The sequence below is a fragment of the Neomonachus schauinslandi genome, chromosome 5 (genome assembly GCF_002201575.2).
Source record: "Neomonachus schauinslandi chromosome 5, ASM220157v2, whole genome shotgun sequence".
In the NCBI taxonomy this organism is placed as follows: Eukaryota; Metazoa; Chordata; class Mammalia; order Carnivora; family Phocidae; genus Neomonachus; species Neomonachus schauinslandi.
In genome coordinates, this window is record NC_058407.1 from 121,400,157 (window position 1) to 121,412,888 (window position 12,732).

At 38.7% G+C, this 12,732-nt stretch overlaps 1 protein-coding gene across 2 annotated transcripts in view; it reads right to left on the reverse strand.

Annotated features, from left to right (window-relative positions):
- STAM (signal transducing adaptor molecule) overlaps positions 1-4,729 on the reverse strand; it is a 100,985-nt gene extending 96,256 nt beyond the window's left edge. For both annotated transcript variants that reach the window (XM_044914993.1, XM_021696669.1), the window contains exon 1: positions 4,489-4,729. In XM_044914993.1, coding sequence (XP_044770928.1) covers positions 4,489-4,528 — 40 coding nt within the window. In that variant the 5' untranslated portion in view covers positions 4,529-4,729. The remainder of the gene's footprint in view (positions 1-4,488) is intronic.
- Between the last annotated feature and the right edge of the window lie 8,003 nt (positions 4,730-12,732).

Sequence of the window (12,732 nt, forward strand, 5' to 3'; positions counted from 1 at the left end):
TAAAGGCACGAATGACCTTGGAGTGTTCAGACCCAAGAAGCTTAGAATGAGAGAGTTTGGAGGTCAAAACTGTATCAGAGACACAGGAAGGGGCCTAACTGTAAGCCATTATAAGGAATTTGTATTTCCCTGTAAGTGGGATGGGAAGCTCCTGGAGGTTTCTAAGCAGGTAAGTGACATAATCTAAGATTTTTAGAAGATCACTGACCTTTGTATATAAGAACTGACTATAGGGGGCAACTGTGCAGCCCAACTATAAAACCTCTTGCCACACTCTAAGAAAGAGATATCAATGACTGGAGCAAGATAATAGTGGTAAAGAAGTGATGAAATCTGGACATATTTTTTTAAAGTAGAGCCAAAAGATCTTACTGATAGAATGGATGTGCAATGTGAAAAAAGAAAAAAACCATGATGACTCCTAGACATTAGAGATGAGTGACAAGAAATAGCGATGGTGCCATCTAAAAGAAACAGGCAAGGATGAAGAAAGGAGGACGTTTAGGTAAGAAAACTAAGAACCATTTATCACTATATCCCATATTAAAGATAAGGAAACTGAGGCACAGTGTCTTTGCTGATAAGCAGCAAAGTTGGGAAATGAATTGAAGTAGTATAGCTCCAGAGTCTGAATTTTTAACACTAAGCTAAATTGCCTAGTAAGACTGCAAGGGGAAAAATGTCAAAGAATTTCTAGAACTGAGCCTGAGTCTTGGTTCGACATTTGGAAGTCACAAAAAGGAGAGGCCAAAAAGACTAAAAAGGAGCTAAGCAGAAAATCAGAAAAAGTTTGGTGTCCTGGAAAACAAGTGAATAAAGTATATCAAAGAGGAAAGCTAAGAGATCAACAAAGAAATAGACTAGGAATTGACCATTAGATTTGGCAAGACTGTAGTCACTAGGGACTTTGAAATAAAAACTTCATGGCATTAGTTATAATTCAAGTTGAACTGAGTAAGAAATACAACATCCAAAATGAGATTCATGTATTCAAAAAATGTTTGCTGAATGTTTTATTAGTGGTCTACGTGCCTGGGATATAGTATTGAGCAAACCAAATCCCTGTCCTCACCGAGCTCACATTCTAACAACACATTTCAGCATTTCTTACAGGGAAAAGCTATGGACAGTATTTTGCCTCTTTGTATAAAATGTTACATTATACAAATCAGTGAATTTCTGATTCACCAATTCAGTTTATGAATAAAGCTAAAGACAGTTAATTTTGAAGAAATACAAATGTATACAATGTTAAGAGATAATTAAATCAAGTGACTTAGTATGACTACTTTAAGGTCACATACTCATTGGACAAAGTGACAAGGAGTGTTGTTAATTTATTCTACACACCATATTCTATATACTTTACTAGTAAAAAAAATTAATATGGGAGTGTATTGGACTCTCTCCAAGTATCATTTACTGGGAGTCTCTGACAGGTCTCCTCAGGATAACCTCTCATATTTTCATATGTGGATCATGAGGAGAGAATTGATCCAAATACCAGAACCTAACTAACTTTATTATTTTTTTGTGTGTGTGATTTTTTTTTTTTTTTAAGATTTTATTTTTTATTTGCGAGAGAGACAATGAGAGACAGAGAGCATGAGAGGGAGGAGGGTCAGAGGGAGAAGCAGACTCCCTGCTGAGCAGGGAGCCTGATGTGGGACTCAATCCCGGGACTCCAGGATCATGACCTGAGCCGAAGGCAGTCGCTTAACCAACTGAGCCACCCAGGCGCCCCTGACTAACTTTAATAGGTAAGCTTTCCTAGAGCAAAAGAATGTCCTTACATTCAAGCAGCTTACTGGCTAGCAGGCTCAAGTGAGACAGTCTCAATTAAACAAACATTTATTAGGCACCTACTATGTGGCAACTAATAACATAAGGAGCATAATACAGGATATAACTATCTTTAATACTAAATAATTTGGTAAAGACAAAGTGTTGCAGGAGTTTGGAAAAGGGCAAAGATTACAGTGGGCTAAAAGAGTGGTTCTCAGCTGGGAGCTATTTTGTGCCCCCAGGGGACATTTAGTAATGTCTGAAAACTTTTAAAATCATGGGGGGCAGCACTGGTGAGGTCAGGCAGGCTGCTAAACACCCTACATTGCAAAGGATAGATCTCCACAACAAAGATATTTATCTTGTCCAAACTGTCAATAGTGTCACTACTGAGAAATCCTAGGCTAGAGTAATCAGGAAATGATTCAATAACAAGCTGGATTGAGTTGGTGTTTAATCATGAGCACATGTAGGCACATGTAGAAATGTAGAAGAAATAAATTAGAAGTGAAAGTATAAAAGCTGAAGGAGCCTATGTTTGAACTGACTGGTGTAGGTACTGGGAAAGAGTTTGACATTAAGAAATTTATTTAAACCCAGTGGAAATGCGTGGTTAAAAGTCAGTAGAATATAAAAGTGAACGTAGTTGGAAACTAGATTATATACGGCCATGAAAACTAGATAAAAGTTCTGGAAACAGAAGGAGGTATTAAGAAATTGTTTTATTTTGAGCATTTGCCCTAGAAATTATTGTAATGTTATGAAACTGCTTGAGAGCAGCAACCACACCTTATTCGTCAATCTCTTATGTCACTGAGACAGTGTCCTGTAAAAGATCTTTCTAGACTTATGATGGGGTCAAGTCTCAATAAACCCATAGTAAGTTGAAATTATCCTAAGCCAAAAATGCATTTAATTCACCTAACCTACCAAACATCGCAGCTTAGCCAGCAGAGTGCTCAGAAAACTTACTTTAGCCTCTAAATCATCTAACATAAAGCCTATTTTATAACAAAATGTTGAAAATCTCATATAATTTATTGCATTCTGTACTGAAAAACAGAATGGTAGTATGGGTGCAGAATGGTCTAAATATATTGGTAATATACCTTTACGGTTGCGTGGCTGACTGTGAGCTGCAGGGGGGTGCCGTTCGCTGCCTAGCATCACGAGAGGATCATACCGAACGCATATGGCTTTCCCGGGAAAAGATCCAATTCAAAATGCAAAGTACAGTTTCTACTGAATGTATATCCCTTTCGCACCATACTAAAGTTGAAAAATCATTAAGTCGAACTACTGTGAGTCGGGGACCATCTGTACTGTGTGCTAAGAGCTTATTGAATTAAACGCAATTTTCCAATTGTTTATTAAGTATTATTGGCTATCTCTAAAGTTCCCTCCACTGCTGAATCAGGCCATGCATTTACACTGGAACCAAAAATAGCAATCATTTAGTAGGTGACTACTATATAAGGGCACTATAGTAGGCCCTTTACACATATTATTTCATTGAATCACAAACAATGTTATTTTTCCACTCTTTAAAGATGAGCACTCTGGGACTCAAAAGAGCTTCCGTTACTTGCCCATGATTTCACTATGAGCTTGGCAGTGGCCAAGATGGGAATGAACCCTTTTCTAATCTTAACCCAAACCTCCAAGTCTCAGTGACATGCTCTAAGGAAGAGTTAAAAAGCAAAAATCAACACCTGTCACTCATAATTAAATTATACAAAGTAACAAAAAGCAATTTCATAAGGGTGTCCTTATATTTCTTTACCACAGTAATTAGTCATGGTATTTGGCTTGCTTTCATTCCATCCATACTTGTGTGTCAAAGTAGTTCCTAAGTGCATTCAAATCACCCCAAAATTCTACTCCAGGAAACTCAAAGTCTTGTAATTATTACCCTCAGAGGGGGGGGGGGGGGGGGGGGGGGAGGAGGGTGGAAGCTAACCTGTTGAATTGGTATGCTCAGTACCCAAAACCAATGACTCAGAAAACAGAAAAACCAAACAAAAAAGGCATTTCAAAATCAAAACAAATCAGCATCTTCAGATTTAAGGTCCTCTTCCACACTTCTTAAAGTGCTGAGAGACAGCCTAAAGAATGCAGCACAATGGCTCGGGTCCTGAATTCGGTTTCAGTTGCTGCCAAGTATTCCATTTTCATCTCTCCCAACGTTTTTGAGAGTCTACCCTTAGCCAGAAGCTCTCGCCTCCCGTTACAATTACAAAAAAAAAAAAAAAGGATTTTAAAATCCCCTAAGGAAGCCCATCTAAAACATTCTCCTAGTTCCAAACGTTTAACGTTTATCCAGGGAAACACTTTATTGGAGGGCGTATAATCCTTCCCTAGGTAACGTACTGCTCAGCTCTCAACTCCCTTCTTCCAGAAGCACTGTCCCAGCACCAGATGCTACACGAGCTGTTCCTCCGAGGCCCTCCACATCAACCCTCTAAAGCAGTTCTTTCGAAACCCACAGCCCTCGCCCAAGGCCCACTTCGCAGGCTCTCTGAGTCCCATTTCTTTCAAAAAGGATGAGCCAAGCCGCCAACCTCCTCCAAACTCTTCAGAAAGGAGCCTCAGGAAAGGGGAAGCACTCAGCCCCGGCCAGGGGCTCAGGAACGCACGCAGAGAGCGGGCAGGGTGGGCTTGCACTCCGGCGCGCGGCGGACAGGGAGCGGCAAAAGCACTTACCAACATCCTGATCGAAGGGATTGGTGGCAAAGAGAGGCATCTCCGCTGCGAGCCCAGCTGTCCGCAGGGGCTCCCCCTCGACACCACGGGAGTCAGGGAGCGACGCAGAAAAGAAGACTCGTCAGGCAAAAACAGCAACACAGACGGACTCCGCAGGGTGCGCGACAGCTCCACCTCTCCCCGACCCCCAGCAACCGCGGCGGCGGCGGCGGCGGCGGCGGCAACAGCGGCAACAGCGAAGGCGCAGACAAGGCCCCCCGCGTGGAGCCTGTCGGGAACCTGGGCGACCTCGGCGCTGCCTGCTCAGAACCTGCCCGGCACCTGCCCCACCAAAACAGACCCCAACATAGCGCCCCCTCTGCCTGACTCCCCTTGTGATCGGTCATACCGGAGGGTGGGAGTAATGCCTTCGTTTTCTGCTTTTGCTTTGGCCAGGAGTCTCCGGAGGAAGGGGTCCTCCAGGCGCGCCGAAGCCGACTACCGAGCCCAGGAGTGAATCAGAGACTGAGAAAGAAAAAGGGTCGCGTGAGGGTCGAATGCGACCCTGTGCTCGCCTCTCACTCCTTCGGTTGTCATAATTTTATAGTCCCTGTTGAGGGGGATGGAAACTCCTTCGTTGGGGGCCACCTAAGTTAAAAAGCTGTGGGTTCAGTTGCTGCCTGAGGTGACAAGAAACTTGTTTGGATGAAGTCATGTGAGCTGAACGGATTGGCCCGAATCCTTAAAGAGGGGAGTGTCAGGGCGCGCGGCTCCCTCGGAGAGGCTGAGGTAACGCTGGCACCTTCCCGAGAGTTCCTGAACGCCTGGCTTCTGAATCTCTGTCGAAAGCACTTGTAGCTGGGCGTTGGCACTACTGACTGCAGTCACTAAGCAGTTGTGATGATTGGAAAATAAGTTTCATACCCCAAGAATGTCTACGATAGCCCCTCCCCATCCCAAGACCGAGCAAAAAAATCAAACAAGACTGCAAATGGAGCTAGAAACGGATGAGGGATTCCTAACAACTTAAAATGTTTATTTAGTGATTTTATTTATAAGTAACAAGTTATGCCTACGTCATGTAGAAATTTTAAGGAGCACCTAGAGCTTTTGTGTCCCTTGGAGCAAAGTAAAAGCATCTTGCACATCAATTGGAATTATGTAAATTATACCTAAATTAGAGCACTTACAAATATAACATGTAAACAAATATTTACAACTTGTCAACGACAGGATTACTATACAAAGAGTGTTTACAAAAATCCATTAAAAATGAAAGCTCATTTCTAAAAGTGGAAAATGCAAATTAAAGTAACATTCAGATACCTTTTTGTCAGGGATTAAAACGGGATGTGGAGAATTGTACACTCACGTTGTTGAACGAAGTTTAAATTATGTAGTCTTCCTAAAGAAAATATCTGAAAGTCTGTTACAAAAGCTTTTAGATATGTGAACAGTTTTGGACCCAGCAGTTCTACTTTTTGGAATTTATCATAAAGACATTGTTTAAGAACATGAACACTGATATTCATGGCAACGTTGTTTATAATATCAAAGCATTGTTAGCCACTAAAATGTCCAATATTAAGAGGTTGTATAAATTACTTCACCTCTTGGTACCTCAATTTTTCATCTGTGAGAAACAGGAATAATAATAGGGTTGTGAGGATCAAATGGATGAATACAAACCAAGCCCTTAAGTGCCTAGCATATAGTAAGCACCAAATAAGTGTAAGAAATCATTATAATTAATATTGGTCAAGTAAATTATAGTACACACAATGTAAAAACTCCACAGCTGTTAAAGGTGATTATATAGATCTATATTTTCATAGAAAGACGTCTAAATACATAAGTTTTTAAAAGCAGGTAACAAAAACATGTAAAATTACAAAATACCCCAATTTTGAAAGTCTGAAAGGAAATACATGAGAATATTATGACATGTTTATCTCTGAGTGGTAAAATTTGGGATGATTTTTTGTTCTTTACGCATTTTATATCTTCCAGATATTTTAATAATGGGCCTATACTTCTTTCGGAAGCACAGTTAAAACACAACAGTGTAAAAAATGTATTTAGTAACACCCGTTCTTAACATTTTAAGGAGCCAATGCCAGAAGCTTGTTTGTGTTTCATTATGGCAAGTAAAAATTCTTCTAAAACATCACTATTGACATGAGAAGCAGAACATTCTCTCTCAAAAACTGATTCTTGATGACTGGGCTGACAGAATCAAGTGACAACTTGTTCATCTTAAGTTCTTGAGCAGTGTCTGGGGCACATTATCATAATCACACTGGATCAAAGCCAAATATTTATGAAAGTGCATTTGGATGTGCCTTGTGCTTCAGTAAGGAAACTGAATTATTCTGTTGCCGGCAGTAAGCTAGTGATCAAATTGTTCAAGCCTTGATCATCAATATGTAAAAGCAATGGGAATAGTGAAGGAATTAGTCTTGATAGCATTATACATGTCTTCTAACCTAAAAGAATTACTTTAGCTATTTGGGACCTTTATGATTAATATACTATAAATAATAAATATTTTTAAATGTAGAACTTTTAATATTATTGTTATGTTTAACATAAAAGCCGAATACAAAAAGTGAAATGGGTTTGTATTTTGAGGTTAGCTTTCTGTTATTATCCCTTAAAACACAAACTGCAGGAGTTTCACTTTTAAGATTACCAAAGTTGTTTGTTTTTTTTTTAAGACTTTATTTGTTTATTTGAGAGAGAGAGAGAGAGTAAGAGAGAGCATGATAGCCAGGTGAGGGACAGAGGGAGAAGCACACTCCCCACTGAGCAGGGAGCCCAATGTGGGCTAGATCCTGGGACTCCAGGATCATGACCTGAGCCGAAGGCAGACGCTTAGATTAAGCCACCAAGACACCCCTAAGATTACCTAAGTTTTTAAGATATAGAGACTATATGTCAATTTCACAGTAAAACATTTCTATAATATGTGTTTACTAAATTCTATGGTTGATTTTAAAATGTTAAATCCCTTTTTTTGTTTGATTTTGAAAATTCTACGTTTAAAAATGTGCAATGGAGTTATTCCAGGAAAAGTCTATAATTTTAAAGTTTAGGAAAAGAAATACCCCAGGAAGATTATTCACACTAGTTCACACCCTCATCATCTCTTAGATGAATTATTACATCCACCTCCTACTGTTTTTCTCCTTTCTTACTGCTATGGACTGATTTGCATCCCACCCAAATTCACATTAAAGCCCTACCCCGAAATCTGATGGTATTTGGAGATGGAGACTTTGGTAAATAATTCAATAATTACATTTAGATGAGGTCATGAGAGTGGAGCCCTCATGATGGGATTAGTGCCCTCTTAAGAATAGACACCAGGGAACTTCCTCTCTTTGCCTTGTGAGGACCCAGAAGGGAAGCCAGGAATAGAGTCCTCACCAGATCTTGCTAACACCCTGATCTCAGACTTCAAGCTTCCAAAAATAAATTTCTGTTTTTTTAAGCTTCCCAATCTATGATCATTTCTTAGAACAGCAGAGTTGACTAATACACCTACCTATCTCCAAACCATTCTCCAAACCCCTGCTGGAATGATTTTTCTAACACACAGATCTGACTGTATCATTCCTATAAAATTCTCACATGGTTCTTCAATAACTAAGTCATTCAGTACATATTTATTAATTCCTTATGTGTGCCAGGTACCATTCTGTATGCTGGAATAACATAAGGATAAATGCTTTATATGAGATAACCTTTTTTGGAGTATGTCCTATGGGGAATACAGTCATTAAGTAAATAATTAAAGTAATTGCATGATTACAAGTGTGCAGAGTAATCTCCCGTCTTCAGGATTAAATCCTGATTCTTAATAATTATATCCTTACTGAACTGGCCCCTAGCACCTCATCTCTTCAGTCTTATTTTAACATAGTCTCTAACATTTCTGATGCTCCATGGTTTCCATATCTTCAAACAAGCAACTTTTTCTGCTTTTCCTTCTCTGGTTCTATACCTTCTCTAAACCTCTGCTCAGATTTCACTTCCCAAAAGCCTTTCCTGACTCAGTACCTGACCAGTAATAGATATATAATAAATATGTGTTAATTAGTTGATTATTGGCCCCCTCTGTTACAGCACTTTATGGTATTATATTTGTTCCAGGTGTCTTTTACTATATAGAAACCCCTCCAAACTTGTCTTAAGACAACAATAATCATTCCTTTTGATTGCAAATCAGAAATTTAGTCAGAGCTTTGCAGGCACAGATTGCTTTTCTTCTACACGGCCTCAGCAGGGGTGCTGCCTCAAAGGCTGGAATGACTCTACACCTAGGGGTTGGCAATTGTTTGAAAGCTTTCGCACTCTCGCACTGTCTAGGAATTGATGCTGGCAGTTGGCTAGGTCACTGGAGCTGTCAGCTAGAACAACTGTATGGGACCTCCTGTGTGTCCGCTTGGTTTCTCAGCATATTGGACTGAGCATTCCAAGAGACAGGAAAAGGAAACTGCTAGTTTTCCTAAAACAGGAAAAGGAAACTGCTAGTTTCCTATGCGATAGGAAATGGGCACAGCATCATTTGAGTCATATTCTATTGGACAAGCAGTCACAGTGCCTACACTCAAGGGGAGAGGAAATAAAACCCAATTCTTGATTAAAGGAGTATTAAAGAATTTGGGGACTATATCTGAAAGCAACCACAATACTGTAACTTTTTACTTGTTTGTATAGCATTATTAGTTTATGACTCACTTACCTCTAGATTTCCACAGTAGGTGTCCCATAAATATTTATTAAATGTAGTAAAGAAATAAAAGATGTCATTATTAAAGTAATATATTTCCAGTGACATACTTATCAGCTATGAGGCAGTAACAGGATCTGGACTTATCTTTTTACCATAACCAAATAGAACACTGAACAAAATATATGAAACAATTGATTTCAAACATGGGACAACAGACTGTAATCCCAAGGAGAAAGGAAACATGCATGAGCTCTGTGATTACCAGAGCTTTCTGCCTAGAGTCAGTTTCTGGACTATGCTATAGAGAGGGGAAACTCAAAAGGAACCAAATGGTCTTACTGTATTAAAGAGAGAAAAATCAGAGTTTGGATAGGCTAAAGGGCTAGAATTTGGAAGACAGAATACTAGGAGGGTGCTATGTAGAGAAAGAGCTCCAGAAATCTGTGTTGGAGTTCCCTTGAGACTATGGCTGAATGCCAATTTAGTCATGGGTCAAGTATAGCTCTACAAGTCTAGGTAAAGAACTTTCAGGGAAAGAGCTATCTCCAGGGAATCAAAATCTGAAAAATCCCAAGAGTTCATACAAGTCCAGGAATCATTTGAGTTCTCAAAGCCAGAGGGAAGAGACCTAATTGAACATATTGGGGGTTTAATAAATAACCCCCAAAAGGTAATGTCTTAGTAGTCAGGAGTAGCCTGAAAGAGAAGGCTACTCTAGATCTGCTCCAAAAAAGCTTAAATAGTGCCTTTTGAAAAAAGTCAAGACATAGCTTAAATGAATGGTAAAGCAAAGTATGAAACTTAAAAGGAATACTCCACCCCCCAAAACAACACTCAAAAATATAAAATGGCTAGACACCAATAAAAAGTTACTGGACACATGAAGGCCCAGGAAAATATGACCAGTAACTATTAGGGCAAGCAGTCCATAGAAACATCCAGAAATTAAATAGATGATTGAACTAACAGAGAAATGTTTAAAGAACTGTTATAACTATGGTCAATAAAGTTAAGGATTTACAGTTGAACATAATGAGGAGAGAAAATAAAATCAAAAAAGAATAAAATGGAAATTCTGCAGGTAATCGAATACCTAAAATGAAACTCACTAAATAGGATTAACAGATTGGACACTGCAGAAGAAAAAATATAGCAACTGGAAGATACAGCAACAGACAGTATACAAATTGAAACCCAGAAAGAAAACAAAAAAGTTAACAGAACCTCAATGACCTATAAGAAAATATTAAACAATATAATGTGTAGAGTTTCGCAGCAAGAAAAAGGGGAAAGAAAAAAAAATTTAAGGAGTGCCTGGGTGGCTCAGATGGCTGGGCGTCTACCTTCGGCTCGGGTCATGATCTCCAGGTCCTGGGATCCAGCCCCATGTCAGGCTCCCAGCTCAGCGGGGAGTCTGCTTCTCCCTCTCCCTCTGCCTCTCTCCCTGCTTGTGCCCTCCCTGTTTCTCTCTCTCAAATGAATACATAAAATCTTTAAAAAAAAAAAATTTAAATAACAAATTTTCCCTAAATTTAATGAAAACTATATTTCCACAGATCTGAGAATATAAGTGAATCCCAATCAAAACTAACAACAATGAAACATGATGCCAAGGCACAGCATGACCAAATTGCTGAAAATCAGTGATAAAGACAAAATCTTAAAGGCATTTTGAAATCAAAAAGACAAACAGGAATAAAGAATTAAAATAGACTTCTAATCAAACCATGCAAGATAAACAAAAACAAAAAAACAGCAGAACAGTACCTTTAAAGTCCTGAATTTTAAAAATGTCAACCTGGAATTCTCTATCAGCAAAAATATTTTTCAAAAGTGAAGGTGAAATAAATACTTACATTAAAAAACCTCATCACCAGCAGATCTATACAATGAAAAATGTTAAAACATACAAATGAAAATAATTTTAGGCAAAGGATTATGGTATCTATGATATAAATCTTCAGATAGGCATGAAGAACATCAGAATGGTCATAAATATAAAAGACATTTCTACTTATTTTTAAATTTAAAAACAAAAATCAACTGTATATATTAGAGTTGATAACATAGGTAGAAATAAAAGAAAAATAGCACAAAGGATGGCAGAAGGAAAATAGAAATGTAGGGCTGGAGGAGTCTTTATAGAAAGTATTACAAATATGATTTGAAAAGAGATATTGATAAGTTCAAAATGCATACCATAAGCCCTAGAGCCATAGCACCCCCAAAGAAAATCAAGCAAAGGGGTATAGATAGAAAGTGGTGGAAATAAATTTTTTAAAAAATTCAATTTTTTAGGGCGCCTGGGTGGCTCAGTTGGTTAAGCGACTGCCTTCGGCTCAGGTCATGATCCTGGAGTCCCGGGATCGAGTCCCGCATCGGGCTCCCTGCTCGGCAGGGAGCCTGCTTCTCCCTCTGACCCTCCCCCCTCTCATGTGCTCTCTCTCTCTCTCTCTCTCATTCTGTCTCAAATAAATAAATAAATAGGGCGCCTGGGTGGCTCAGTTGGTTAAGCGACTGCCTTCGGCTCAGGTCATGATCCTGGAGTCCCTGGATCGAGTCCCACATCGGGCTCCCTGCTCGGCAGGGAGCCTGCTTCTCCCTCTGACCTTCCCCCCTCTCATGTGCTCTCTGTCTCTCTCATTCTCTCTGTCTCAGATAAATAAATAAAATCTTTAAAAAAATAAATAAATAAATAAATAAATAAATAAATCTTTAAAAAAATTTCAATTTTTTAAAAAGCAGTAAAAGACAAAAAAAAGAACAAATGGGACAAAGAGTAGATTTAAATCCAACCATGTTAATAACCACGTTAAATACAAAAGATCTACACATTCCAATTAAAAGGTAGAGATTGTCAGACTGGATTTTAAAAAAGCAAGATCCAACTGGATGATGTATTATATAAGAAACTTGTTTTAAAAATAAAGACAAAAGTAGGTTAAAAGTAAATGGATGGGAAAAGATATATTTTGAAAATACTAAAGAAGACGGGTTATATTAATATCAAACCAAATAAATTGAAAAAAGGAAACTCTCCAAGGATAATGAATGACATTTCATAGTGATGAAGGGGTCAACTAACCAAGAAGAGACATTAAATATGTATCAACCTAAAAACAGAACTTTAAAAAAAGAAACAAAATTTAAAGGAAAACTTGATTCATCCATAGTTTGTGTTGGCTATATTTTTTAAAGATTTATTGATTTATTTTAGAGAGAGCGTGAGTGCAGGGAGGGTAGAAAGAGAGGGAAAGAGAAACTTTAGCAGACTCCTCACTGAGCTCTGAGCTAACTTGGGCTTGATCTCATGACCCTGAGATTATAACATGAGCTGAAACCAAGAGTCAGATGCTTAACACAGTGTACCACCCAGGGGTCCCTATGTTGGCTATTTCAACATTCTTTTCTCAGGTAAAGATAGAACAAATAGAAAATCAGTAATTACTTAGAAGAGTCAACTCTATCGATTAACTTAACTGACATTTATAAAGTCACCATTTTTGTCAAGTGGACACAGAACATTA